Source organism: Leopardus geoffroyi, chromosome B4, assembly GCF_018350155.1.
Source record: "Leopardus geoffroyi isolate Oge1 chromosome B4, O.geoffroyi_Oge1_pat1.0, whole genome shotgun sequence".
Taxonomy (NCBI): domain Eukaryota; kingdom Metazoa; phylum Chordata; class Mammalia; order Carnivora; family Felidae; genus Leopardus; species Leopardus geoffroyi.
In genome coordinates this window covers 76,428,719-76,456,545 of record NC_059341.1, presented here as the reverse complement: position 1 = coordinate 76,456,545, position 27,827 = coordinate 76,428,719, and the positions used below count along the sequence as shown (strand labels likewise).

Genomic DNA, 27,827 nt, shown 5'->3' with positions numbered 1-27,827 from the left:
GCTGCCTCACTTGCCACAACTCTCTGCCTGTAAGGTTGCTGATATCGATAGCTCTCCCAGCAAAGAGGAAGAAGACGACGATGACGACACCATGCAAAATACTGTGGTTCTCTTCTCCAACACAGACAAGTTTGTCCTAATGCAGGTACTGTACTTGCCTGTGGTATAGTTCCATCCTCAGCACTGAGACCTGGCAGACCCAATGTTGGCTGGGCATATTTTGGTGGGAGGGTAAATGGGGAAGACCAAACTGACGACCTGCTTCTGGGGATACCCAGCTAATGAGAAAACACAGTGAATCAGGATCATGTTGTTCGTTTGTCCATCCATCAAATTTCTCTTTAGTGTCTCCTCTGGGCTGGGCAGTGAGCTAGGAGCAAGGGGTATAGCCGTAAAAAAGGCAGAAATGATCTCTGCCCTATTGAAGCTTATAGCCTGGGAAATTTAATGTATGTTGCCACCTGAATCATCTCAAAGCTGATAGAATTTTGTCAGATATGTTACTCTCTCATCCTGACCAGTCTTTATCCTTCTTACCTTCCTTTCACTTCTCCTTCCTTTTACCCATGTCAGGATGTACCAATTCAGATTCCCTGGTCAGATGAGCAAGGCATGATAGGAAGGGACAGGCCCGTGATAGCTAAGTGTCCTGACAATGGGGGGTGGGTTTTTGGTTCCTTGACTCCCCCCTTTCAGATTAGTGTTGTAGTTGGTTGCTGGGACTGAGTGAGATTGAAGAGGCCAGGTTGGACATTCGGGTTTCTCTGTGTTTCTCTAGGACATGTGCGTGGTATGTGGCAGCTTTGGACGGGGAGCAGAGGGCCACCTCCTCGCCTGTTCCCAGTGTTCTCAGTGCTATCACCCTTATTGTGTCAACAGCAAGGTGAGTTCAAGGCCCAAGAGGCCTGGACTGGGAAATGGGGTCAGTTATTTCTTACATTAGGCCCCCGTTCTGGTCACACTATTTAAAAAATTTTAATTTGAGTATAATTGATATTGTTTGCTTAAAATGGCCATTGGTCATGGAAGTTACTTGTCAGTCACTAGTGATTACAAACTCATCTTGGGGCAAAGTACTTTGGAAATCATGGCGGTCTTTATTAAGTTTCTTTGTCGTAGATCATGATTGGTATAATTTAATCCATCGTCTGAGTTGTGAAAACTTTACATGGCCTGGAGATAAAATATAAAATCAAAATCATAAGCACAAGTCTGCAAAGAGAAAGCAGTGCTTTTGACCCAAGTGTGGTCACTTGTTTTGGGGTTTTCATTCATGCTGAAATTAGAACTCACTGCTGACATTCACTAATTTGTAGCGATAGCAGGTTCTAAACGTTCAAGAAATGTTGGGGGAGATACAACCTAATTCTATCCACAGTCTTTTGGGGACTTGGCTAGTAAAAGATTGTAATGAGGTAGTGGCTGGGTGAGGCCATTCTCTGATCAGCAGAGATCCCTGGGAGCCTAAGTTTAGAGTCACTACTTTTGGGGATGGAGGTGCTCTGCGTAGCCTTCCTGTGTTCAGATGGAGTTCTGGCCTGAGCACTGAGGTCCTCCAGCCCTACCCACGTACATCCCACCCTCCCCTAAGAAGTCTTCCCTCTCCTGTACGTCACACCCTGAAGAATTGCCATCTTCTGCCCCAGATCACCAAGGTGATGCTGCTAAAGGGCTGGCGTTGTGTGGAGTGCATCGTGTGTGAGGTGTGCGGCCAGGCCTCGGACCCCTCACGCCTCCTGCTCTGTGATGACTGTGACATTAGCTACCACACATACTGCCTGGACCCGCCACTGCTCACCGTGCCCAAGGGTGGCTGGAAGTGCAAATGGTAGGGAGACCTGGGATCTTGAGCGGCCTGGGCAGGAGATGTTGGAGGGATGCGATGTTGCTGACGTGACAGAGGCTGGGTTTAGAAGGCTGGGCTGGGTGCTTGCTTCTCAATGAAGACGTCTCTGGATGCCTTGGGGAGGCTAGGTACTGAGGGTCTGTCTTTCTGCCCCCACCAGGTGTGTGTCTTGTATGCAGTGTGGGGCTGCCTCCCCTGGCTTCCACTGTGAATGGCAGAATAGTTACACACACTGCGGGCCCTGCGCTAGCCTGGTGACCTGCCCTATCTGTCATGCCCCATATGTGGAAGAGGACCTCCTAATCCAGTGCCGCCACTGTGAACGGTGAGGGTGTCCTCCCCTTATATGGGTCTCCTCTTCCCTGTTCTTAGCCTTGCACTGTCTGGGTTTACTTATTCCTGTTTCCCTTCTTCCAGGTGGATGCATGCTGGCTGCGAGAGCCTCTTCACGGAGGATGACGTGGAACAGGCGGCCGACGAGGGCTTTGACTGTGTCTCCTGCCAGCCGTATGTGGTAAAGCCTGCTGGTGAGTACCAGGTGCTGGGGAGAGGGGAGCAGGGGTCAGGGCAGGGCTGTCTTACTTTGGGACAGGGCCTTAAGCTGCCTTGGTTTGTCTGTCTCTTCCATAGCGCCTGTTGCTCCTCCAGAGTTGGTGCCTATGAAGGTGAAAGAGCCAGGTGAGTCACAGAAATCCTGAATGCCAAGTCTGGAAGAGACCTTAGACGCTGTCTAGTCCGGCTCCAACCCAACTTCATCTCCTCATTTTCAGAGGAGGAAACTAAGATCCTCAGAGGTTGAGTGGCCTGCTCAAGGTCACCCTCAGTAGGTTAGTGGTAAAGTTATAACGAGAACCAAGGCCTCCATTTTCCCAGGCAGAGTTCATTCCACTAGGCAACGTGGCCTTCGCAGAATCTCATCTCCAGAGAGCACAGAACACAGATTTTTCTTCTCAGTGAAGGGGGCCTCAGTGAAGGGGCCTCTCCTCCTCCATCTTGATGTGGGCACTGTATGCTGGCATTGGCCAGTAGGGGCCTTCTTAGGCCTGGGTAGCTAGAGAATTCTTTGGGTGAACTAGTGTGAGTCCTGAGCAAAGTCAGGCTTCTGTAGTAGCGGTCTCTGTGAACCCCTCTGGGTCACTGATGGAGAACTCAGGCCTCAGCTAGCACCCACTCGTGGCCTGTCCCCTCCAGCCCTCCCTCCCCAGTGTTCACCTCGGTCCATCTTTTGCTGCTTTTGTCCCAGCTGGGGACTTAGGCTGAAACTTGGAGTTCTGGTTTCTCTGGGGCCTCCATCCAGGGGCTACGTGCTCTTCTCCTTTGTGCAGAGCCTCAATACTTTCGCTTCGAGGGTGTGTGGCTGACAGAAACTGGCATGGCCGTGCTGCGTAACCTGACCATGTCACCCCTGCACAAGCGGCGCCAGCGGCGAGGACGGCTTGGCCTCCCAGGGGAGGCAGGGCTAGAGGGTTCTGAGCCCTCAGATGCCCTTGGCCCTGATGACAAGAAGGATGGGGACCTGGATGCTGACGAGCTGCTCAAGGGTGAAGGTCAGGCTGGGGAATCTCAGGGAGTGCCCAAGTAGTGGGAGCACTCCCGTGAGAGTGGGGCGTTGGGTGGGGCAGCAGTGCCACTCCTAGTCCCCCTCAAATCACGGTTGGGCTTGTCCAGATGGCTCTGTGGCAAAGCACTGGGCTCTCTGTTCTCGGATAGCAGGATGACGAGCTTAAAAGGGCGCGTGCTTCTGATCTTCCTCCCTCTCTTGTCTCCGTACACAGGTGGCGTGGAGCACATGGAATGCGAAATGAAACTGGAGGGGCCTATCAGCCCTGATATAGAGCCTGGCAGAGAGGAGACCGAGGAAAGCAAGAAACGCAAACGCAAACCCTATCGGCCTGGTGAGGCCCTGGAATGGGGAGGTGGGTGGTGAGGGACAGTTCACCAGGTCCCCGGCAGCTTCTCAGTCTCACTCTCCCTCTTCCTAGGCATTGGTGGTTTCATGGTGCGACAGCGGAAATCCCACACACGTGTGAAAAAGGGGCCTGCTGCACAGGCGGAGGTGTTGAGTGGGGATGGGCAGCCCGACGAGGGTGAGACGGGTGAGGGCTCCAGTGGGGCCTGGGAGAAGGTGGGGATTCCAGGACCTATGGGGCACTGCCAGGGAGGCCTGGGAGGTGAGGGCTCACTCATAGGGCCACGAGGGTGGTGGGCCCAATTGGTGTTGGGGAGAGAGTGGGCAGAAAGTGTCCCTTGACAGAGAGTTGGGAGCAGCATGCCCAGTGTCCCCTGAGAGGGGCTGACACCTCCCCTTCTGTCCCCAGTGATGCCTGCAGACCTACCTGCAGAGGGCCCCGTGGACCAGAGCTTAGCTGATGGGGATGAGAAGAAGAAGCAGCAGCGGCGTGGGCGCAAGAAGAGCAAACTGGAAGACATGTTTCCTGCTTATCTGCAGGTGGGTCTTTGGCTCTCTGCAGGGTGACGGTGCGTCTGCCCTGCGGAGCATGAAGAGGCCTGTTTCTCTTACTCCTCCTGCAGGAAGCCTTCTTTGGGAAGGAGCTGCTGGACCTGAGCCGGAAGGCCCTTTTTGCCGTTGGCGTGGGCCGGCCCAGTTTTGGACTAGGAGCCCCAAAAGCCAAGGGGGATAGTGGCTCAGATAGGAAGGAGCTCCCCACGTCACAGAAAGGTCAGTTATGTGGGGGTGACGTGGTCTGAAAGGATCCAACTTGCCCTCTGTGCTTAGAGGCTGGTGAGGGGATTTGGTGGGGGACAGGCTGGCCTCCCAGAATTGAGGGTGGGCCAGGGCCCTGGCCTGTGGAGCTGGGGGCCCATTCTGGGCATCAAGTGTAGGGCATCTCTGACTAGAGTGGGGACTGTTGCTCATAGGAGATGATGCTCCAGATGTTGCAGATGAAGAATCCCGTGGCCTGGAGGGCAAAGCAGATACACCAGGTGAGGGCTGCTGGGAGGACTGTGTCTTCTCTTGGTTTTGCTTCTGTCAACATGTTTTGCCCCTGAGCACCATCTGGTTGGCGGCTGGAAACTGTTTCGTGCCCTCTGGGGTCCAGGGTGGCTAGTGTGGTGCCTCTGCACTGTCCTTGGTTGACGGGTTTCTCTTGGCAATTGCAGGACCTGAGGATGGAGGCATAAAGGCATCCCCAGTGCCCAGTGACCCCGAGAAGCCAGGCACTCCGGGTGAAGGGATGCTTAGCTCTGACTTAGATAGGATTCCCACTGAAGGTGAGGCTGTGGCCCACACTTGTCGTGTGTAAGGGTCCTCTGTGGGAGAAGGAGAAGGTCCTACCTGTGGGACTGCCATCTGTGCAGCCAGCTTCTTTGGTGGGGAGTCCTGGGCACCTTCCCTGGCCATGGCCATTTGTGGCCCTGCAGTGTCCTGTCAAATCCCCAGTCTTCCTTAGCGGCATCCTTCAATCCCCCACAGAACTGCCCAAGATGGAATCTAAAGACCTGCAGCAGCTCTTCAAGGATGTTCTGGGTTCTGAACGAGAGCAGCACCTGGGTTGTGGAACCCCCGGCTCGGACGGCAGCCGTACACCGCTGCAGAGGCCCTTTCTTCAAGGTGATACGGATGGCAGTGGCATCAAGACTGGGTGTCCAGATTTGGCCAAGCTCACCCCCAGGATGGGCCTCTTGCTCTCGTTCTCTGATCCTGTGCCTCTTGTAGGTGGACTCCCTTTGGGCAATCTCCCCTCCAGCAGCCCAATGGACTCCTACCCGGGCCTCTGCCAGTCCCCATTCCTGGATTCTAGGTTGGTATCTATGCTTAACGTCTGTGGACAGTCCCTGCTGTCCCTTCCCTCCCACTGGGGCCACGCCAAGGGAGGGGACCTTGGACTCCGGGGTGCTGCTGTAGAAACACTTGTCTCTGCTCCTTTGTTAGTGGCCCTCCTTATGGGGGCAGGGCAGTGGCCTGGGAACTCTAGGCAGTTTGTCTGGGGTGGGGCTTGGCTTCCTTGCCCTCCGTGACTCTCTGCCCCTGCGCCCCAGGGAGCGCGGGGGCTTCTTTAGCCCGGAACCCGGTGAGCCAGACAGCCCCTGGACAGGCTCAGGGGGCACCACGCCCTCCACCCCCACCACCCCCACCACGGAGGGAGAGAGCGACGGGCTCTCCTATAACCAGCGGAGCCTTCAGCGTTGGGAGAAGGATGAGGAGTTGGGCCAGCTCTCCACCATCTCACCTGTGCTCTATGCCAACATTAACTTTCCCAATCTCAAGCAAGATTACCCAGGTACCCATGGAACGGAGGCAAGGGAAACAACCTGGGAATGTGGTGGGCACAGGGGTCACCTGCCAAGTTTCCTCTAACGAAATACCTGTGCCCTCCAGACTGGTCTAGCCGTTGCAAACAAATCATGAAGCTGTGGAGAAAAGTTCCAGCTACTGACAAAGCCCCCTACCTGGTGAGCCGGAAGAGAGCCTAGGTCAGGGTGGGAACTGGGGCTCGAGGGTGTTTTTGGGAAATTCACCTCCGTTCTTTCCATTACCCACTCCCAAAGCAACTGGGCCAGAAGGGATCAGCTTCTGGGTAGGGAGTGAGTGACGTGAGGGATGGGGGCTGGGCATGAAACTGAGCCCTAGGCCTAAGGCTGTGTCCTGTATCCCTCAGCAAAAGGCCAAAGATAACCGGGCAGCTCACCGCATCAACAAGGTGCAAAAGGTGAGTGGGGGCCAGGCTGGGTCGTGCCATCCAGATCCTATAGCTGGGGGCCTCTTGAGGGTGTGGGGGACATAGGGCTTGCCACAGCAGCCTGACTGCTCTGTGCCTGGTCTCCCCCTATAGCAGGCTGAGAGCCAGATCAACAAGCAGACCAAGGTGGGCGACATGGCCCGTAAGACTGACCGACCGGCCCTACATCTTCGCATTCCCCCCCAGCCAGGGGCACTGGGCAGTCCGCCCCCCGCTGCTGCCCCCACCATTTTCATTGGCAGCCCCACTACCCCCGCCGGCTTGTCTACCTCTGCGGACGGGTTCCTGAAGCCGCCGGCGGGCACAGTGCCCGGCCCCGACTCGCCCGGTGAGCTCTTCCTCAAGCTCCCACCCCAGGTGCCCGCCCAAGTGCCTTCGCAGGACCCCTTTGGACTGGCCCCCGCCTACGCTCTGGAGCCCCGCTTCCCCACGGCACCACCTACTTATCCTCCCTATCCTAGTCCAACTGGGGCCCCTGCGCAGCCCCTGACGCTGGGCGCCTCATCTCGTCCTGGGACTGGCCAGCCAGGGGAATTCCACACTACCCCACCCGGCACCCCCCGGCACCAGCCCTCCACACCTGATCCCTTTCTCAAACCCCGCTGCCCCTCACTGGACAACCTGGCTGTGCCTGAGAGCCCAGGGATAGGGGGAGGCAAGGCTGCCGAGCCCCTGCTGTCACCCCCGCCTTTTGGGGAGTCTCGGAAGGCCCTAGAGGTGAAGAAGGAAGAGCTTGGGGCATCCTCTCCTAGCTATGGGCCCCCAAACCTAGGCTTTGTTGACTCACCTTCCTCAGGCCCCCACCTGGGCAACCTGGAGTTAAAGGCACCTGATGTCTTTAAAGCCCCCCTGACCCCTCGGGCATCTCAGGTAGAGCCCCAGAGCCCGGGCTTGGGCCTAAGGCCCCAGGAGCCACCCCCTGCCCAGGCTTTGGCCCCTTCTTCTCCCAGCCACTCGGACATCTTTCGCCCTGGCCCCTATCCTGACCCCTATGCCCAGCCCCCGTTGACCCCTCGGCCCCAACCCCCACCCCCTGAAAGCTGCTGTGCCCTGCCCCCTCGCTCATTGTCCTCAGACCCTTTCTCCCGAGTACCTGCCAGTCCCCAGTCCCAGTCCAGCTCGCAGTCCCCATTAACACCCCGTCCTTTGTCTGCCGAGGCTTTTTGCCCATCCCCTGTTACCCCTCGCTTCCAGTCCCCTGACCCTTATTCCCGTCCACCCTCACGTCCTCAGTCCCGTGACCCATTTGCCCCCTTGCATAAGCCACCCCGACCCCAGCCCCCTGAAGTTGCCTTCAAGGCTGGGCCTCTAGCCCACACTCCACTGGGGGCTGGGGGCTTCCCAGCAGCCCTGCCCTCGGGACCGGCAGGTGAGCTCCATGCTAAGGTCCCAAGTGGGCAGCCCCCCAATTTTGCCCGGTCCCCTGGGACGGGTGCATTTGTGGGCACCCCCTCTCCCATGCGTTTCACTTTCCCTCAGGCGGTAGGGGAGCCTTCCCTAAAGCCCCCTGTCCCTCAGCCTGGTCTCCCTCCACCCCATGGGATCAACAGCCATTTTGGGCCTGGCCCTACTTTGGGCAAGCCTCAAAGCACAAACTACGCAGTAGCCACAGGGAACTTCCACCCATCAGGCAGCCCCCTGGGATCCAGCAGTGGGTCCACAGGAGAGGGCTTTGGGCTGTCCCCGCTACGCCCCCCATCAGTCCTACCACCACCTGCACCGGATGGATCCCTCCCCTACCTGTCGCATGGAGCCTCACAGCGGGCAGGCATCACCTCTCCAGTCGATAAGCGAGAAGACCCAGGGGCTGGATTGGGTACCTCTTTGGCGGCACCTGAACTTCCAGGTACCCAGGACCCAGGCATGTCCAGCCTCAGCCAGACAGAACTGGAGAAGCAGCGGCAGGTGGGTGGACATCCTGGAGTGAACCCCCATATCTTTGCTTTTCTTGTGCCAGCTCTGTGATTGGAGTAGAATGGACTTACCCCACTTCTCTGTTCTCTGCACAGCGCCAGCGACTACGGGAGCTCCTGATTCGGCAGCAGATCCAGCGCAACACCCTGCGGCAAGAGAAGGAAACAGCTGCGGCAGCTGCCGGAGCAGTGGGGCCCCCGGGCAGCTGGGGTGCCGAGCCCAGCAGCCCCGCCTTTGAGCAGCTGAATCGAGGCCAGACTCCCTTTGCTGGGACCCAGGTAGATACAGTGGTGGCAAGGGGTGGCGGGTCCAGGATACTGAAGGTAACCCCTCCTTCATCCACCTCCATCTCTCCCAGGACAAGAGTAGCCTTGTGGGGCTGCCCCCAAGCAAATTGGGTGGCCCCATCATGGGGCCAGGGGCTTTCCCCAGCGATGACCGACTCTCCCGGCCACCTCCACCAGCCACCCCTTCCTCTATGGATGTGAGCAGCCGGTAAGCTCCAAAGCAAAGGGTAAAGCAAGGGAGGAGATCTCACCACCGTTGTGTGTTGCCCCAGGTTTTCCTGTGTCTGACCCTTGTCCAGTATCACTTACTCTTCTTCCTCATTCCTTCTTACTGTGTCAACTCCATCCTTCCTTAATGCCCTAAGCCCATGTTCTAGCACTTGATCCTGATTTCATCTTACTGACTACCGCATATTCTTCCAGGCAACTGGTGGGAGGCTCCCAAGCCTTCTATCAGCGAGCACCCTATCCTGGGTCCCTGCCCTTACAGCAGCAGCAGCAGCAGCAGCAGCAGCAGCAACAACTGTGGCAGCAGCAGCAGCAACAACAGCAGGCAACAGCAACCTCCATGCGCCTTGCCATGTCTACTCGCTTTCCATCAACTCCTGGGCCTGAACTTGGCCGCCAAACCCTAGCTTCCCCCTTGGCAGGAATTCCCGCCCGCCTCCCTGGCCCTGGAGAGCCAGTGCCTGGTCCAGCTGGTCCTGCCCAGTTCATTGAGTTGCGGCACAATGTACAGAAAGGACTAGGACCTGGGGGGGCTCCGTTTCCTGGGCAGGGCCCCCCTCAGAGACCCCGTTTTTACCCAGTAAGTGAGGACTCCCACCGAATGGCTCCTGAAGGGCTTCGAGGCCTGGCAGTATCAGGCCTTCCCCCACAGAAACCCGCAGCACCTCCGGCCCCTGAATTGAACAGTAGTCTCCATCCAGTGCCCCACACCAAAGGTCCCTCCCTGCCCACTGGCTTGGAGCTGGTCAGCCGGCCCACCTCAAGCACTGAGCTTGGCCGCCCTCCTCCTCTGGCCCTGGAAGCTGGGAAGTTACCCTGTGAGGATCCTGAGCTGGACGATGACTTTGATGCCCACAAGGCCCTAGAGGATGATGAGGAGCTTGCTCACCTGGGCCTGGGTGTGGATGTGGCCAAGGGAGATGATGAGCTGGGCACCTTGGAAAACCTGGAGACCAATGACCCTCACCTGGATGACCTGCTCAATGGGGATGAGTTTGATCTGCTGGCCTATACTGACCCTGAGCTGGATACTGGGGACAAGAAGGACATCTTCAATGAGCACCTGAGGCTGGTAGAGTCGGCCAATGAAAAGGCTGAGCGGGAGGCCCTGCTGCGGGGGGTGGAGCCAGGACCCATGGGCCCTGATGAGCGCCCTCTGCCTGCTGCTGATGTCTCTGAGGCCCGTCTGGCATCGGTACTCCCTGAGGTGAAGCCCAAGGTAGAGGAAGGTGGGCGCCACCCTTCCCCTTGCCAGTTCGCCATTACCACCCCCAAGGTAGAGCCAGCACCTGCCACCACTTCCCTAGGTCTAGGGCTGAAACCAGGACAGAGTGTGATGGGCACCCGGGACACCCGGATGGGCACAGGACCCTTTTCCGGCAGTGGGCACACAACTGAGAAGGGCCCCTTTGGGGCCACAGGAGGACCACCAGCTCACCTGCTGACACCCAGCCCGCTGAGTGGCCCAGGAGGGTCCTCCCTGCTGGAAAAGTTTGAGCTGGAGAGTGGGGCCCTGACCTTGCCCGGTGGACATGCAGCATCAGGGGATGAGCTGGACAAGATGGAGAGCTCGCTGGTAGCCAGTGAGTTACCCTTGCTCATCGAAGACCTGTTGGAGCATGAGAAGAAGGAGCTGCAGAAGAAGCAGCAGCTTTCGGCACAGCTGCAGCCTGCCCAGCAACAGCAGCAACAACAGCAGCAGCAGCAGCAGCAGCAGCATTCCCTGCTGGCCACACCAGGCCCTGCCCAGGCCATGTCTTTGACACATGAAGGCTCTTCTCCCAGTTTGGCTGGGCCCCAACAGCAGCTTGCCCTAGGACTTGGGGGTTCCCGACAGCCAGGCTTGGCCCAACCACTGATGCCCACCCAGCCACCAGCACATGCCCTCCAGCAGCGCCTGGCCCCATCCATGGCCATGGTGTCCAGTCAAGGACATATGCTAAGTGGGCAGCACGGGGGGCAGGCAGGCTTGGTGCCCCAGCAGAGCCCACAGCCAGTGCTGGCACAGAAGCCCATGGGTACCATGCCACCTTCCATGTGTATGAAACCTCAGCAGCTGGCCATGCAGCAGCAGCTGGCTAACAGCTTCTTCCCTGATACAGGTAACTTGAGCCAGGGGCACTGGCTTAGTTACTCAGGGGTGATCACTGCTACCACCAAATGGACACTGGAGCTAGAGACCTAAGATAATTCCCAGCTGAGGGAGGTGGGACACAAAGAGCATGGGCTAAACACCATACTAGCAGTGCAGGCAGAAGCATTGTAGCTTTTGCCAACGGAGGAATGGCGCCTGGCATAGAGCAGGCAGTTAGATACTTGAACAAATGGAATGAATGCATGAAGCCTGGTTGGCAAGGGCTTTGTAGCTGTGCGAGACCAGAAGATCGGGAGCTGGAGAGAAGTAGTGCAGGAAACAGCAGTCCAGGCGGGCACAGGCCCTTGAGTGGGAAATGTTGTGGGGGGAAAGCCGGTGAGTGCGTTTGGAGACCATATTGAGGTGGCTAGGCCAGAGTGGACTCCATGTGGAGGAAGGTAAGTGGGTACTACCCTAATTTTGGAGACGTGAGAAGGGGGGCCAGATTGAGGAAGATCTCAAATTCAATACTGTTTATTGGGATAACATTTGTTAAGCAGTGTGCCAAGCACTTTACCATCGTCGTCTAACTGAATCACAACAAACTCATTAAATAGGTACTTCCAGGGTCTTCAGTTAGGGAAGTAGGCATGGAGGGCGAGTAACTGGCCAAGATCATACAGCTAACAGCTAGAGTTTGAATCCTGCTCCTCTGGTCGTCTTGACTATTTTGTGGCCTTAAAATAGGAGGAAAGGGAGTTTGGGTAGTCCTTTAAGAAAAAATTTTTTTTTAATTAGTTCTCTTTATTTTTGAGAGGCAGAGAGAGAGAGAGAGCACGTGTGGGGGAGGGGCAGAGAGAGAGGGAGGGAGACACAGAATCCAAAGCAGGCTCCAGGCTCTGAGCTGTCAGCACAGAGCCCGATGTGGGGCCTAAGCTCACGAACCGTGAGATCATGACCCGAGCCGAAGTCGGATGCTCAACTGACTGAGCCACCCAGGCACCCCAGGTTAGTCCTTTAAAAAGTGGAGAGTGAAGTTGTGAGAGCAGTGGAGAAATATAAAATGTGCAGGATTTTAGGAAGATGTAAGTTTTTGGTGGTTGCTTATTTCTCCTTTTTAACCCAGCATCCTGAATAGGCAAGAAATGGGCTGTAGGTGATGCATGTGGTGCCCAAAGCAGCACTGGCATCTAGGACTTTGGCACAATGCCCACATCTAGGGTTCTTGGGCTTCACTAGTTGCCCTAAGAGTACTTCTGTTGAAGAATGCTTTCTAGGTCATAAAGTGTACTCACAGTCTTTGTTACATTTGATCCTCATGGTAGTTCTGTGAGGTCGGCAGAGTAGGGAATCACAAGGTCTGTCAAATAGAGGAGGAAACTGAGGCTCAGAGAAGTCAAATGACGTTGATACATTAGCTCAGCAAATGTTTACTGAGTACGCTTTAGCACTGTGCGAGTAAAAACAGGGCCACTATCTTGTGAATAATAAAGCTGAGTCAGCCAGGCTCCCTGGCTCCTAGTCTTTCTAACACTTTCTTGCCATGCCATTGTTCTACTTGGTTTGGTGGAGGTCAAGGTGTTGGAAGGAATGGCAGATGCAAAGTGGAGTATTGAATCCAATGTCCAGCTTACTTGGCTCTCCCCTCTCCAGATCTGGACAAATTTGCAGCAGAAGATATCATTGATCCCATTGCAAAGGCCAAGATGGTGGCTTTGAAAGGCATCAAGAAAGTGATGGCTCAGGGCAGCATTGGAGTGGCACCTGGTATGAACAGGTAAGACGTGGGAGGTGGGGGGTGGTTGGCTCTTTCCTTTCCCAGTCTTTTCCCTCTCCTTCCTGGTCCCCTTCCCTACTTGTCCCACCTCTTTGCCTTTCAACTTTCCCCATCACCTGTGCATCCCCTTTGCTTTGGTGGACTCCAGGCAGCAAGTATCTCTGCTAGCCCAGAGGCTCTCAGGGGGGCCCGGCAGTGATCTGCAGAACCACGTGGCAGCTGGGAGTGGCCAGGTAAGTGATAAGTTGGGAGTAGGAACTTGTGTCCTATACAATCAGGCCACCCTTTTTAGGGCCTAGTATGGAACAATGACCCTTTAGCAGTCTCTCTCATCACAGGAGCGGAGTGCTGGTGACCCTTCCCAGCCTCGTCCCAATCCACCCACCTTTGCCCAGGGAGTGATCAGTGAGTAGGGGGATGGGGAGGAGCGTGCAAGGGAGTGGGGTGTGTGGAAGAAGAGGGATTGGGATCACCCTTTTGCAGGTCCTGACACCCTGTTTCCTTTCCCAGATGAGGCTGACCAGCGGCAGTATGAGGAATGGCTGTTTCATACCCAGCAGCTCCTACAGATGCAGCTGAAGGTGCTAGAGGAGCAGATCGGTGTGCATCGCAAGTCCCGGAAGGCTCTGTGTGCCAAACAGCGCACTGCCAAGAAGGCTGGCCGTGAGTTCCCAGAAGCTGATGCTGAGAAGCTCAAGCTGGTTACAGAGCAGCAGAGCAAGATCCAGAAACAGCTGGATCAGGTAGGGAAAGCAGACTTCAGCCTAGAAACCAGGAGCCCAGGGAACAGGGATGGCTCCGGTGGGCAGGCCCCAGGCTCACCTCCCAACCCTCCTGTGTTAGGTCCGGAAGCAGCAGAAGGAGCACACCAACCTCATGGCAGAATATCGGAATAAGCAGCAGCAACAGCAGCAACAGCAGCAACAGCAACACTCAGCTGTGCTGGCCCTCAGCCCTTCCCAGAGTCCCCGGCTACTCACCAAGCTCCCTGGTCAGCTGATCCCTGGCCATGGGCTGCAGCCACCACAGGGGCCTCCGGGTGGGCAAGCTGCAGGTCTTCGCCTGCCCCCAGGGGGCATGGCTCTCCCTGGACAGCCTGGTGGCCCTTTCCTCAACACCTCCCTGGCCCAGCAGCAGCAACAGCAACATTCTGGTGGGACTGGGGCCTTGGCTGGCCCCTCAGGGGGCTTTTTCCCTGGCAACCTTGCTCTTCGAGGCCTAGGACCTGATTCGAGACTTTTACAGGAGAGGCAGCTACAGCTCCAGCAGCAACGCATGCAGCTAGCCCAGAAATTGCAGCAGCAGCAACAGCAACAGCACCTCCTAGGACAGGTGGCAATCCAGCAGCAACAGCAGCAGAGCTTGGGGGTACAGGCAAACCAGGCTCTGGGTCCCAAGCCCCCGGGGCTTCTGCCTCCCAGTAGCCATCAAGGCCTCTTGGTCCAGCAGCTGTCCCCGCAACCACCCCAGGGGCCCCAGGGCATGCTGGGCCCTGCCCAGGTGGCAGTGTTACAGCAGCAGCAGCAGCAGCAGCAGCAGCACCCTGGAGCTTTGGGGCCCCAGGGTCCTCACAGACAGGTACTTCTTACCCAGTCCCGGGTGCTGAGTTCCCCCCAGCTGGCACAGCAGGGTCAGGGCCTTATGGGACACCGGCTGGTCACAGCCCAGCAGCAGCAGCAACAACAGCACCAACAGCAGGGATCCATGGCAGGCCTTTCCCATCTTCAGCAGGGCCTGATGCCACACAGTGGGCAGCCCAAACTGAGTGCTCAGCCCATGGCTTCCTTACAGCAGCAGCAGCTTCAGCAGCAGCAGCTACAGCAGCAACAACAGCAGCAGCAGCAGCTACAGCAGCAACAACAGCAGCAGCAACAGCAGCTACAGCAGCAGCAGCAGCAGCAGCTACAACAGCAGCAGCTGCAGCAGCAGCAACAACTACAACAACAGCAACTACAGCAGCAGCAGCTACAGCAGCAGCAGCAACAACAGCAACAACAATTGCAGCAGCAGCAACAGCAGCAGCAGCAGCAGCAACAGCAGCAGATGGGCCTCTTGAACCAGAGTCGAACTTTATTGTCTCCCCAGCAGCAGCAGCAGCAGCAGCAGCAGCAGCAGCAGCAACAGCAGCAGCAGCAGCAGCAGCAGCAGCAGCAGCAGCAGCAGGTGACCCTTGGCCCTGGCATACCAGCCAAGCCTGTGCAACACTTTTCTAACCCTGGAACCCTGGGCCCAACTGTCCTCTTGACGGGCAAGGAACAAAGCATTGTAGAGACAGCTCTTCCTCCAGAGGCCACTGAGGGGCCCTCCACACATCAGGGAGGGCCGTTAGCAATAGGGACTATACCTGAGTCAGTGGCGACCGAACCTGGGGAGGTAAAGCCTTCGCTCTCCGGGGACTCACAGCTCCTGCTTGTCCAGCCCCAGGCCCAGCCTCAGCCCAACCCTGTGCAGCTGCAGCCACCTCTGAGGGTCCCAGGGCAACAGCAGCAGCAAGTTAACTTGCTCCACACAGGAGGTGTGGGAAGCCATGGGCAAGCAGGCAGCGGATCATCTTCTGAGGCCTCATCTGTGCCCCACCTGCTGGCCCAATCCTCTGTTCCTTTAGGGGAGCAGCCTGGGACCATGACCCAGAACCTTCTGGGTTCCCAACAGCCCCTTGGACTAGAGCGGCCAGTGCAGAATAATGCAGGGCCACAGCCTGCCAAATCAGGACCTGTCCCCCAGGCTGGGCAGGGCCTGCCCGGGGCTGGCGTCATGCCTACGGTGGGTCAGCTTCGAGCACAGCTCCAAGGAGTCCTGGCCAAAAACCCCCAGCTGCGGCACTTGAGTCCACAGCAGCAGCAGCAGCTACAGGCGCTCCTCATGCAGCGGCAGCTGCAGCAGAGTCAGTCAGTGCGCCATGCCCCACCCTACCAGGAGCCGGGAGCCCAGCCCTCTCCCCTCCAGGGCCTCCTAGGCCGCCAGCCTCAACTTGGGGGCTTCCCTGGATCCCAGACTGGCCCCCTCCAGGAGCTAGGGGCAGGGCTTCGACCTCAGGGCCCACCCCGGCTCCCCACCCCACAAGGAGCCTTATCCACAGGACCAGTCGTTGGCCCTGTCCATCCCACACCTCCACCATCCAGCCCCCAAGAGCCAAAGAGACCTTCCTCACAGCCCCCAGGAGCCAGCCCCCTGGTCCCATCCCAGCTCCCCTCTGAGGCCCAGCTCACCCCCACCCAGCCAGGGACTCCAAAACCCCAGGGCCCATCCTTGGAGCTGCCTCCTGGGAGGGTCTCACCTGCTGCTGCCCAGCTTGCAGATACCTTCTTTGGCAAGGGGCTGGGACCTTGGGACCCCTCAGACAACCTAGTGGAAGCCCAGAAGCCAGAGCAGAGCATTCATCTGGAGCAGGTGAATGGGCAGGCAGTGCCTGAGCCACCCCATCTCAGCATCAAGCAGGAGCCTCGGGAAGAGCCATGTGCCCTGGGAGCCCAGGCGGTGAAGAGGGAGGCCAACGGGGAGCCAATAGGGGCACCAGGTACCAGCAACCACCTCCTGCTGGCAGGCCCCCGCTCAGAGGCCGGGCATCTGCTCTTGCAGAAGCTTCTACGGGCAAAGAATGTGCAACTCAGCACTGGGCGGGGGCCCGAGGGGCTGCGAGCTGAGATCAACGGGCACATTGACAGCAAGCTGGCTGGGCTGGAGCAGAAACTACAGGGTACCCCCAGCAACAAGGAGGTGAGTACTTTAGATGGATTGGAGCAGATAGAATTGGGGCTGCAACCTAGGGCAGCGTGAGCATGTCTGGTTCAAACAGGAGGCGAGGGCTCTGAGGAAGACAGCAGCCTTCACTGTGGGTTTATCTGGCTTAGGATACAGCAGCAAGGAAGCCTTTGACACCAAAGCCCAAGCGGGTACAGAAGGCAAGCGACAGGTTGGTGAGCTCCCGAAAGAAGCTGCGGAAGGAGGACGGGGTCAGGGCCAGCGAGGCCTTGCTGAAACAGCTGAAACAGGTGACCCCCAGGAGCCAGCCCCCTGGTCCCATCCCAGGATAGGGGGCACTCTGGCCCCCAGCTGTGTAGTGGCAGAGATGTACACACTGTGGGTTTCCAACCTTGTCATCTTGCCCCTCTTAGGAGCTGTCCCTGCTGCCCTTAACGGAGCCTACCATCACCGCCAATTTTAGCCTCTTTGCTCCCTTCGGCAGTGGCTGCCCGGTCAATGGGCAATGCCAGCTGAGGGGGGCCTTTGGAAGTGGGGCGCTGTCCACGGGCCCTGACTACTATTCCCAGCTGCTTACCAAGGTCAGAAAAACGGCAATACCTCTTGGGGATGACGAGGTTCTTGGGGAGGTGGAGGTGGGAATGGAAGATGAGGAAATTGCTGATGTCGTGTGGGGCCAGGAGATTACATCAGTCTCCCTATGCCATCTTGCACACAACACCCCACCCCACCCCCAGAATAACCTGAGTAACCCGCCGACACCACCCTCGTCGCTGCCCCCCACCCCACCCCCATCGGTGCAGCAGAAGATGGTGAATGGCGTCACTCCATCTGAAGAGCTGGGGGAGCACCCCAAGGATGCTGCCTCTGCCCGGGATACTGAAGGGACACTGAGGGGTAAGTCAGGAGCAGAGTGGGCCTCTCCTTCTCTGGTAGGATTTAGTGCCAGGGGTCCAAGTTGGTTAGCGTCCCCTCTCATACAGTTTGAGAGGAATGGTTGCATGTTGCTCCATGCGCACATATGACAGGATACCTGAGGTTAGGAAGGGCCTCTTCGGGGCTGATGAGTTGGAAGCAGGGAGTCCAGAGAACAGGCAACAGAGGAGGTAGATGGCAGGGAAAGGGGTAATGAGGCTTTTGTTGGTGAGGAACAATCCTGCTTGAGTGGTTATAGAACTACAGTGAAATCTGGATTTGAATTCAGGTTCCTGTATTAATTTAGTTGTGTTAGCACAGCTAAGTAACACGGTTGATTTGTGTGGGCCCCAGTTTCCTCACTATAAAGAGGTGTGATATTATTCCTCTGCTGGAGTTGTTAAAAGATGATAAACAAAGCCCAGGGCCTGACATAGAGGAAAGGCTCAATAAATACAGCTCATCTGCCCCAGATTTGTAGGTCGGTGGGTAGGTAGACAGCAGTTCGTAATAGCTAAGCTAGATCTTATACTAGTTAGGCCTGAAATATGGGGGAGAAAGCCGTGTCAGCTCTGGTCACCAGCCTGACTTTTCTTCTCCCTTTCTACTCTTCAGATACTTCAGAGGTGAAGAGTCTAGACCTGCTGGCTGCCTTGCCTACACCCCCTCACAATCAGACTGAGGATGTCAGGTGGGGGCAGCCAGAAATGGGGATGAGGAATGGGAGTATGGGACCGGGGCAGGTTGTTTCATCTTTCCTTTGGCCAATGGCAGATTTCAAATCCGGCTATGACATCGACTAATTTCTAGATTTGGGAGGGGGAGTCTGCAGGGCAGTACCAGCAAATGTCTACTTTTGGCCCACAGGATGGAGAGTGATGAGGACAGCGATTCTCCTGACAGCATTGTGCCGGCTTCGTCCCCCGAGAGCATCCTGGGGGAGGAGGCCCCTCGTTTTCCTCAGCTCGGCTCAGGCCGGTGGGAGCAGGATGACCGGGCTCTCTCCCCTGTCATCCCCATCATTCCTCGGGCCAGTATCCCAGGTAGAGGCTGCTCTGGGTGTGGGCCAGGCAGGGCTGGGTTGTCCGAGCTGGGGGGAGAGAGGCAGCTAGAGCTTACACAGGTCCCTCTCTCATTCAGTCTTCCCAGATACCAAACCTTATGGGGCCCTGGACCTGGAGGCCCCTGGAAAGCTGCCTGCCACAACTTGGGAAAAGGGCAAAGGAAGTGAGGTGTCAGTCATGCTGACGGTCTCTGCTGCTGCAGCCAAGGTGTGTCCTGGGGGTACCTTGGAGACCAAGGGGATCCTGGTCAGAAGGCAGCCCATGGAGCTTGTGTGGATAAGTTCAGTCACTCAGAACTATGCACTAGGACCTGCTGTGTGTGAGTGCCTGGGCCGGAGGCTTCAGGATTAGGGTAAATAAAGCATGAGAGGTCTCTGCCCTCAGGGGGGCTCCCTGTCCAGTGGTAGACCCAAGTCAACAAATGAGGAGAGTTGCACATGAAGCGACAAATGCTGTAAGACAGCATGTCTTCAGTCACATTTGGTAGAACTCTTGTTATTTTATTGTTAATGTTGACGGGGTTTTGTGGTCAAAGAAAATTGGAAATCCCGGTTGAAACCACAAAACAAGTTTCTTTACTATAAGGTTCCTCAGATCCTTTAATTTGCTAATGTGTATCGTGAGTCTCCAGGTCGTGGATATAGCCTGTGTCATTCCTAAACTCGGTTGGCACTGGTCCCTTTTGGTGGAGCGCCCATTCATATCTGTAGCAGTCTCGGAAAGGTGCTATGAAGGAAGCGTGTGAGAAGGGCAGGACTGACTGGCTGCTTGGGGAGTGGGCTTCTGGGTGTTGAAGGGTGTCCCCGTCAAACCGGTGACAGTGCTCACTCCGCACTGCCGACACAGCCCTCCCATCCCCTTCCCTGCCCTGGTAGAACCTGAATGGTGTGATGGTGGCGGTGGCAGAGCTGCTGAGCATGAAGATCCCCAACTCCTATGAGGTGCTGTTCCCAGAGAGCCCTGCCCGGGCAGGCATTGAGCCTAAGAAGGGGGAAGCCGAGGGCCCTGGTGAGTGTGGCAGGAAAACTTGGGACCTGCGGGGAATGCTTCTGGTGGGAGGTTCTGATCCCTTCCTTCCTGCAGGAGGGAAAGAAAAGGGTCTGGGAGGCAAGAGCCCAGAAGCTGGCCCTGATTGGCTGAAACAGTTTGATGCAGTGTTGCCTGGCTATACCCTCAAGAGCCAGCTAGACATCTTGAGCCTCCTGAAACAGGTGGGTCTGGGGGAGAAAGGGAGGTGGGTGTCTGGCTAGGGCAAAGAAGGCAGAGGGCTTTGGGGAGAGTGGCATCCGGGTGAGAGGAGGGAGGGGGCTAGTTAAGTGAGGAGCTGGCACTAATGATACCGGGCACGTGCCCTCCCATAGGAGAGCCCCGCCCCAGAGCCACCCACCCAACACAGCTACACCTACAACGTCTCCAACCTGGATGTGCGACAGCTCTCAGCCCCGCCTCCTGAAGAACCCTCCCCGCCCCCATCCCCCTTGGCACCCTCTCCTGCCAGCCCCCCTGCTGAACCCCTGGCTGAACTCCCAGCCGAACCCTCAGCTGAGCCACCTGTCCCCTCGCCTCTGCCACTGGCCTCATCCCCTGAATCAGCCCGACCCAAGCCCCGAGCCCGGCCCCCTGAAGAAGGTGAAGATTCCCGGCCCCCTCGCCTCAAGAAGTGGAAGGGGGTGCGTTGGAAGCGGCTGCGGCTGCTGCTGACCATTCAGAAGGCCGGTGGACGGCAGGAGGATGAGCGGGAAGTGGCGGAGTTTATGGAACAGCTCGGCACAGCCCTGCGACCCGACAAGGTGCCTCGCGACATGCGGCGCTGCTGCTTCTGTCACGAGGAGGGTGATGGGGCCACTGATGGACCTGCCCGCCTGCTGAACCTGGACCTGGACCTGTGGGTGCACCTCAACTGCGCTCTGTGGTCCACGGAGGTATATGAGACCCAGGGCGGGGCACTGATGAACGTGGAGGTTGCCCTGCACCGAGGACTGCTCACCAAGTGCTCCCTGTGCCAGCGCACCGGTGCCACCAGCAGCTGCAATCGAATGCGTTGTCCCAATGTCTACCATTTTGCCTGTGCCATCCGCGCCAAGTGCATGTTCTTCAAGGACAAGACCATGCTGTGTCCAATGCATAAGATCAAGGGACCCTGTGAGCAGGAGCTGAGCTCTTTTGCTGTCTTCCGGCGGGTCTACATTGAGCGGGATGAGGTGAAGCAAATCGCCAGCATCATCCAGCGGGGAGAGCGGCTGCACATGTTCCGTGTAGGGGGCCTTGTGTTCCATGCCATTGGACAGCTGCTCCCTCACCAAATGGCCGACTTCCACAGTGCCACTGCCCTTTATCCTGTGGGCTATGAGGCCACACGCATCTACTGGAGCCTCCGCACCAACAACCGCCGCTGCTGCTACCGCTGCTCCATCGGCGAGAACAACGGAAGGCCCGAGTTCATAATCAAAGTCATCGAGCAGGGCCTGGAGGACCTGGTCTTCACCGACGCCTCCCCCCAGGGTGAGCACTGGGTCCTTGAAATGGTAATACGGAAATGGGAGAGATCCTCAGGGTCTTTGTGAGTGACCTTCCTCCCCTGACCTCGGGCAGGTAGAGGTCTTCTAGAGATCCCCAGAGAAACTGTTTTAGCCTCTCTTGGTCACCTTAATTGCTCTTGTAATTGAAGATGTTTTGCTAGTCTACTTCATGTATTCTAGCTTCTTTTCCTACCCGCAGTGGAACTAAAGAATATTCTGATTCTGAGACCGCATCATCTAGCTCACCCACCCTGTTCTTAACCACGTGTTCCTTATGGTTGCTTTGCCCTGGTCAAAATTCTGTTGATCTTAGTTTTAGCGTTAATGATAAAAATAAGTGAGCATGTACCATGTGGCGCAAACTAATGTAAGTGACTGATACAGGTGATTTTGTTTATGCCAACCCTATGATGTAAGTACTTTCATTTTGCCCAGTTTATACATAAAGAAACAGAGGCTTAGAGAAATTTGAGTATTTGGCTTAAGGGCCTAAAGCCTGTGCTGGAACTTGAACCCAAGTCTTCCCAAGTCCAGAGCATGCCTATTGTTCTGGCTCTCGGTTAGTCACTGTGGCCTGTGCTGGGGCTTCTGGGCCTTGGGTCCATGTTTGTGTGTCATAGGGCTCTGTGATGCCCCTCCAGGGTAGGAAGCCTTCTGGCTTGTTGAGGGAGAGTGGGACTGGGAGGCCAGTGGAGGGTCCTGAAGAACGACACAGCCTCGTGACAGGGAGGTGTGCAGGCCACAGGAAATGACCATAGCTCCAGATGGAGGTTAGGGCTGAGGTCAGTGAGCAGAAATCGCCTCTGAGGGCTGCTCTCTTTCTTTGCCTCTTAGCTGTGTGGAATCGCATCATTGAGCCTGTGGCTGCCATGAGAAAAGAGGCCGACATGCTGCGGCTCTTCCCTGAGTACCTGAAAGGCGAGGAGCTCTTTGGGCTGACGGTGCACGCCGTGCTGCGCATAGCTGAATCAGTAAGGAGGGGCTGGGGGCCAGGTGGGCACCGGGGACTCTGGTCCTGCCCTCAAAATGCTCAGGCTAAGGCAAGCACGGCCTGTGCCCACAGCTGCCTGGAGTGGAGAGCTGTCAAAACTATTTATTCCGCTATGGACGCCACCCCCTGATGGAGCTGCCGCTCATGATCAATCCCACTGGTTGTGCCCGATCGGAGCCTAAAATCCTCACACACTACAAACGGTGAGCTTGTGTGTGGGGGGGCTGTGGGATGTGGGAGTGGGTGGTTGGTAGGAACCCTCCGGCCAATTAGGAGGGTTTGGGGGTTCACTCTAGGCCTCCTGATTAGAGGGTATGCAGGTATCACTTAGGGTATCCCTTTCCTCTTCCTCCACCCTGCTCAGGTATCCTAGGTTGACCTGGGGTCTGGGATAGTCTTATCTTGGGCACCCCGGGAATGGCTGTTGGGGAGGTTCTGGGTAGACGGTGGTGAACTTTTATGGAATGTGTAAGGGGGCCAGTCACCTCCTTCCTCTTATTTTGCTTCTAGGGGGCCTGTGATTCTCCCAAACCTGAGACACCCTATAAGTGCTAGGGTCACCTTCCCTTCCCCAGGCTAAGTTGGTGTCAAAAATAATTAGAAATATAATGGAAAAATACTAAAACCTTACGTTTGTATAGCACTTTATACTTTTTTTTTCAAAGCGTTTTCACATCCATTATCTCATTTGATCCTCACAACAACCTTATGAGGTAGGTAGGGCAGGTGGTATGACCCCCATTTTACAGCTGAGAAAACTGAGGCCCAGAAAAGTTAAGTGACTAGCCAAAGGTCACGCAGCTGGGACCAGAACCTTACCTCTTGACTTGCGGTTCACTGCTCTTTCTGTGTGCCACGGTAGCCTGACTTTGGTCCCTGGGTAGAGGGGAGGCAGAATCCACGTAACAGGGTTTTCTTGGAGGCCTTTTGTTGCTCCTTGGGCTGTTGTAGAGCATCAGGCTCTACTACCCCAGTCATCCCTAGTCCTCGATGCAACAGTGGTTTTCAAACTTTGTGTGTTTCAGAAAGTCCTGGAACACATAAACCGAGTAAGCCGAACCTGGCCCTCTTCGTGCATAACTCCCCCTTCCCCAAATTGGATTCATCCAGAAGCATTCTCTTTTCATCTAGGTTGTGTATTGGAATTCCAATGACATTTTGTTAAAGAAAAAAGAAAAACAGATTTCTGCTAAATAGAAAAGAATCAAAAACGTTTGAAAACCACTGCTCTGGGATGGGCAAGATTTTGGCTGGTGCCCTAGGGTGGTGAAGAGGCATCCTGCCAGGCAGCAGTCATTCCCCTGCACTGAGCCATCTGCACAGAGCCCAACCTTATGTCAGAGAAGGGGACAGTCTGAAGAAAGGAAAGGATACCACTTTTTGGCTGTGAATTCAGAGCCACTTTTAATTCAAATCCAGCCCGATGTGGTAGACACGGCCCCCATTTTCAGGGCTTCCAGTATGTTCAGGAGGTAGAACTCGGATGTTTGAGCAAATCATGAGCTTAAATTCCAGGCCTCAGCTGCTTGGGGAAGACCTCCCAGAGATAGCATGGCCTTGTGTAATGTTTGGCAAGAGGGGGGTTTAAGGTGGGGAGATGGGAGAGCGGGCTCAGTGTAGGGGAATTGGTGCCCCCCTCTCCCTCCACACCCCACCCCCCATCCTGGGCTCTCTGTCCCACTCAGGTGTCGGAAGGGTTCCCATAACTAGTGGCTACCTCACCAAAGCCAAGACCCACATGCCTCTGCTCCATTCTCAAGACAGCACATGCCCCTAACTGGCATGTTGTGCATCCCGGGGAGGAGGCGGGTGGTGTGTGTTTGGTCTGAGGGAGAGCTGTCTTGTCATGGCCTGTGTCACCTCCCAGGCCTCACACCCTGAACAGCACCAGCATGTCCAAGGCGTATCAGAGCACCTTCACAGGCGAGACCAACACCCCATACAGCAAGCAGTTTGTGCACTCCAAGTCATCACAGTACCGGCGTCTGCGCACTGAGTGGAAGAACAATGTGTATCTGGCTCGCTCCCGTATCCAGGGCCTGGGGCTCTATGCCGCCAAGGACCTAGAAAAGCACACGATGGTCATTGAGTATATTGGCACCATCATTCGCAACGAGGTGGCCAACCGGCGGGAGAAAATCTATGAGGAGCAGGTATGGACTGGCAGAGGGGCCATCTTGGTATATGGTCTGCACTCAGCGGAGGAGCAAGGGGCAGAATCGGGGTCAGGGGAGCAGGTGGAAAGCTGCGGGAGGAGGAGGTAAGTGATGGGAGAAAGGCAGAGTAAGAAATGAAGAGAAGCCAACTGCCCGCATCTGCTGCCTGATCTCACCACCAGCACCGCTACCATTCTCAGATACTCTCCTCACTTGTACAACTTCTTCCTTTCCAGAATCGAGGCATCTACATGTTCCGAATAAACAATGAACATGTGATTGATGCTACGTTGACCGGAGGTCCTGCCAGGTGAGAGAGGAATGAGGAAGGAGGGATTTAGGGGTCCCTGGGTGACACTCAGGGTGGGCCAACAAGGAACCAAAGCCATCCCAACTCAGTTGCCTGGCATCCCTGACTCTGGCCCGCTGCTTAGGTACATTAACCATTCCTGTGCCCCTAACTGTGTGGCGGAAGTTGTGACGTTTGACAAGGAGGATAAAATCATCATCATCTCCAGCCGGCGAATCCCCAAAGGAGAGGAGGTGAGAGGAAGTGTCGTGTGTGAGTGACAAAGAAGCTCCCTCTTCTCTGCCATTCCCCAGAGCCAAGCTCCAAGGCCACTGCCCTCAGATCAGATCTCTGCCCTCCCCTACTCCCTCTGGGGGGGCTGGCATTGATTTCTACCCTCTTCTCTTTCCAGCTGACCTATGACTATCAGTTTGACTTTGAGGACGATCAGCACAAGATCCCCTGCCACTGTGGAGCCTGGAATTGTCGAAAATGGATGAACTAAGAAGCTTAGAGGCTACCAGGCAGGGGAGTCCCCCCACCCCCAACCTCTTCCCTGAAAGGGATGAGGGGGAAGAGAGGTAGCAGCCAGAGCCAGGACCCAGGGCTGGGGCTGCCGGCTGACCGGAGCCCCTGGAGCAGGAGGCTGGGGCAGAGGGCCCTAGGCCAAGCCCACCCTGGGCACCAGGGGCAACCCTCTTCCCCGCCACCGGCCCCCAGGCTGGCATCTCTGCCCCCAGCTCCAGGAGGGGCCAGACAGAAGCAGCCATTGGGCATCTCAGGTTTGAGGGGGATATGGGCCGGGAACTACCCAGAAGCAACTGGGAGGCAGCAGGGAGGGGGGAGGAGGATGTGTGGCCGGGCCTCACAGCCCTGCTGCTCCCACCGACCTCTCCGGCCCAACTCAAGGCTGCAAAGAGACTTGACTAAGCTTGACAATCCCAAAGGCCGGGTCCCACACCTGGCCCTGCCTGCCGGGTCCTGCCCCCACCCTCACTCCATCCCCTTCCCTCTCAATCTGTCTCTGTCTCCCTCTTCTCCTCTGTGTTTCTGTCTCTCTATGGGTTGTGTTTCCTTGTTTTCCACTCTGACAAATGCAACATGAACGGGAAAGAGGCGCCCAGCTGCCCAGGAGGGCGAGCCAGGCAAGCCGGGCAAGGAGACCCCGCACCCACACCTACCTCATTTAAGTGTTGGATTTTTTGCTGTTTTGAAATGTGAGACCCTCTCCAAGCCCCCTACTGCCCCGATCCTCTCTTCCACCTCACTGCCCTCTTCTGAGTGGGTGGAAGGGGGGTAGGAAGAGGAAGAAAAACAACAACAAAAAATCCATCTTTGTTTTTAATTATGGGCATGGGATGGTGGTTGAGGCTAATGATGATGAAGATTGGGGATAACTGGCCCCGAGTTGCTCTAGGACTTCCTTCTCCATCTAGACATGGGGGCAGGAGGGGGTGCTAAACCTAGGACCAGGATATCTCCCTCCTGTTTTCCCAACCCCATCATGAGCCCATTTGCCCTCCAGCCCCTGGATGGGGTGGGTGGGTGGTAGGGTGAGGGCTATCCCTGAGTGGCATGCCCATACCCAGTGAGGCAGGGTGTGGCCCGGAGCTCCCACTTTCCCTCAGTCACCAAACTGCTGCTGGTCTGGTGGGAAGGGGTGGTGATGTGGGGGTGGGGAGCTTAGTGTCAGCGCGGGGAGGGTGGGGGGTATTTATCTATTTATACATGGGATTGTACATAGTCTTGTGGGGAATGGGGGAGCCGGCTGGAGGTGAGAACCCTCCCCTCTCCCCCCACCCCCGGGGAGAGCAAATGTAAAACTACTAATTTTTGTGCTTTATATATTCTATATAAATATATCTATTTTCTTTTTACAAAACCAGTTTATAAATGGTAGGGGGGCGTGGGGCGGACACATGGAGCTCCCCTTGTGGGGGGGCCCCCTCCATAACCCAACCTACCGCCCTTTTCCTCACCCCCTCCTTCCCACCCCCTGGCTGTGACTGCTGTAAGGTGGGGGTATAGAGGCTGGGCAATTCTCACCCCCTTTGTATAGTCGGACTATGTTATAACGCACAAAAGAGAGCTGGCCCCAGGGGGAGCCAGAGGGTGATGGGTTCCCTGCCTCCCTTTCCTTCCCCTTTCTGCCCAAGCTTGTGCTGCAGTTGAACCTCTTCCTGGGGGGTAGGGGTAGGTTGGGGGTGGGTGAGGCCCCAGACCCATCTCTAGTAGGGAGCGCGTGGGGATGAAGATGAAGCTTATATGCAGTTCTCTCCTAGGGGCTGTGGGCAAAGGACATTTTGTAATTAATATTTTCAAAAATCAAATGTCTGGAGTGTAGGGGTGGGCTTGGTGGCGGTGGATGGGCAGGCCTGCTGGAGGGGGAGCACGGTCGCTGTTGTGATTTTAGGTTTGTTTTGTTTTGTTTTTGAATTTGGGGGGTTGCGGATTGATGGGGGTAGGGAGAATTTTTTTTTTTAAGCTGCTTCCTCAACTGTTTCAAGCTGCAAATGTTTAAGAGAATAACATCCCCCCACCCCCACAGAAACCACTGTAATTAAATCAGACAGTGGGGAGACTGGGCTGCTGCCCCCAAAGCCATTGGATATTCCTTTTCCAAGAGCAAAAGGTCTAGGCTACAGGGAGGGGGAGATTGACTCCTGTGAGTCAGGCTCTGGTTGGGGCTTGGGCCCTGGGATTGGGAAAAGGGGATGGGGCAGACTTTGTAAGCATATGCTAGGTATCCGATAGTCCTGTAGAATTTAGTGAAGAAACCTTATACAGTTTTTAATTTTTATATAAACTAACTCAGACCCAAGCTACAAGGTTGGAATTTTGGTTGTTGGTTTTTTTTTTTTTTTTTTTTTAAAGTATCCCGCCTGTATAATTGCATCTGAATTCCCTTCCCGCCCGCCCCCCCCCCCCCCGTGTTTGTATTTTGGGTTGGTTTACACTTGCACATATTCAATTTTCAGTTTCCCTTTTACAGTCTTCTCCCCTCACCTCCAGGACCCTCCCCCTTTTTAAAAAATAAATCGCTGACAAGTGTGAATCCCGTGAAGACTTTATTTTGTGTTGTGTGTATCCTGTACAGCAAGGTTGGTCCTTCGTAACAACGGATGAAATGATTCCCTTTTTTAAAGCGCCCTCTCTCCCTCCACCCCCAGCGCCCTGTCCTTGGCATGTTTTGTATCAGCGATCATTCTGAACTGTACATAATTTATGTTGCAAGAGGCAAAGGGCAAGTTTTGGATTTTGCTTCTTCCAAGTTTGTTTTTAAACGACAAATAAAAAAAGAACATTTTAAATACAAGCGGCTCGGTCCAGTCACCCTCGCCGTCGGCGGATCCGTGAGGTCC

At 56.0% G+C, this 27,827-nt stretch overlaps 1 protein-coding gene across 11 annotated transcripts in view; it reads left to right on the top strand.

Annotated features, from left to right (window-relative positions):
• Positions 1 to 27,781, top strand: part of KMT2D (lysine methyltransferase 2D) — a 40,586-nt gene extending 12,805 nt beyond the window's left edge. For 2 of the 11 annotated variants that reach the window (XM_045464775.1, XM_045464774.1), the window contains exons 14-56: positions 35 to 145; positions 779 to 883; positions 1,647 to 1,828; positions 2,007 to 2,171; positions 2,264 to 2,373; positions 2,477 to 2,524; positions 3,172 to 3,393; positions 3,622 to 3,741; positions 3,829 to 3,933; positions 4,165 to 4,295; positions 4,379 to 4,526; positions 4,727 to 4,792; positions 4,970 to 5,080; positions 5,283 to 5,420; positions 5,526 to 5,610; positions 5,849 to 6,090; positions 6,189 to 6,262; positions 6,469 to 6,519; positions 6,643 to 8,454; positions 8,559 to 8,741; positions 8,822 to 8,958; positions 9,174 to 11,080; positions 12,706 to 12,829; positions 12,978 to 13,062; positions 13,153 to 13,234; positions 13,340 to 13,572; positions 13,673 to 16,546; positions 16,681 to 16,821; positions 16,945 to 17,112; positions 17,269 to 17,428; positions 18,062 to 18,137; positions 18,314 to 18,489; positions 18,587 to 18,717; positions 19,386 to 19,518; positions 19,594 to 19,721; positions 19,872 to 21,012; positions 21,864 to 22,000; positions 22,093 to 22,223; positions 22,686 to 22,733; positions 23,888 to 24,173; positions 24,413 to 24,486; positions 24,611 to 24,719; positions 24,878 to 27,781. In XM_045464775.1, the coding sequence (XP_045320731.1) occupies positions 35 to 145; positions 779 to 883; positions 1,647 to 1,828; positions 2,007 to 2,171; positions 2,264 to 2,373; positions 2,477 to 2,524; positions 3,172 to 3,393; positions 3,622 to 3,741; positions 3,829 to 3,933; positions 4,165 to 4,295; positions 4,379 to 4,526; positions 4,727 to 4,792; positions 4,970 to 5,080; positions 5,283 to 5,420; positions 5,526 to 5,610; positions 5,849 to 6,090; positions 6,189 to 6,262; positions 6,469 to 6,519; positions 6,643 to 8,454; positions 8,559 to 8,741; positions 8,822 to 8,958; positions 9,174 to 11,080; positions 12,706 to 12,829; positions 12,978 to 13,062; positions 13,153 to 13,234; positions 13,340 to 13,572; positions 13,673 to 16,546; positions 16,681 to 16,821; positions 16,945 to 17,112; positions 17,269 to 17,428; positions 18,062 to 18,137; positions 18,314 to 18,489; positions 18,587 to 18,717; positions 19,386 to 19,518; positions 19,594 to 19,721; positions 19,872 to 21,012; positions 21,864 to 22,000; positions 22,093 to 22,223; positions 22,686 to 22,733; positions 23,888 to 24,173; positions 24,413 to 24,486; positions 24,611 to 24,719; positions 24,878 to 24,970 (12,783 nt within the window). In that variant the 3' untranslated portion in view covers positions 24,971 to 27,781. Of the gene's footprint in view, positions 1 to 34; positions 146 to 778; positions 884 to 1,646; positions 1,829 to 2,006; positions 2,172 to 2,263; positions 2,374 to 2,476; positions 2,525 to 3,171; positions 3,394 to 3,621; positions 3,742 to 3,828; positions 3,943 to 4,164; positions 4,296 to 4,378; positions 4,527 to 4,726; positions 4,793 to 4,969; positions 5,081 to 5,282; positions 5,421 to 5,525; positions 5,611 to 5,848; positions 6,091 to 6,188; positions 6,263 to 6,468; positions 6,520 to 6,642; positions 8,455 to 8,558; positions 8,742 to 8,821; positions 8,959 to 9,173; positions 11,081 to 12,705; positions 12,830 to 12,977; positions 13,063 to 13,152; positions 13,235 to 13,339; positions 13,573 to 13,672; positions 16,547 to 16,680; positions 16,822 to 16,944; positions 17,113 to 17,268; positions 17,429 to 18,061; positions 18,138 to 18,313; positions 18,490 to 18,586; positions 18,718 to 19,385; positions 19,519 to 19,593; positions 19,722 to 19,871; positions 21,013 to 21,863; positions 22,001 to 22,092; positions 22,224 to 22,685; positions 22,734 to 23,887; positions 24,174 to 24,412; positions 24,487 to 24,610; positions 24,720 to 24,877 lie in introns of all 11 variants that reach the window. The other 9 variants (XM_045464773.1, XM_045464772.1, XM_045464782.1 and 6 more) reach the window with 7 other exon arrangements.
• The last annotated feature ends 46 nt before the right edge of the window (positions 27,782 to 27,827 follow it).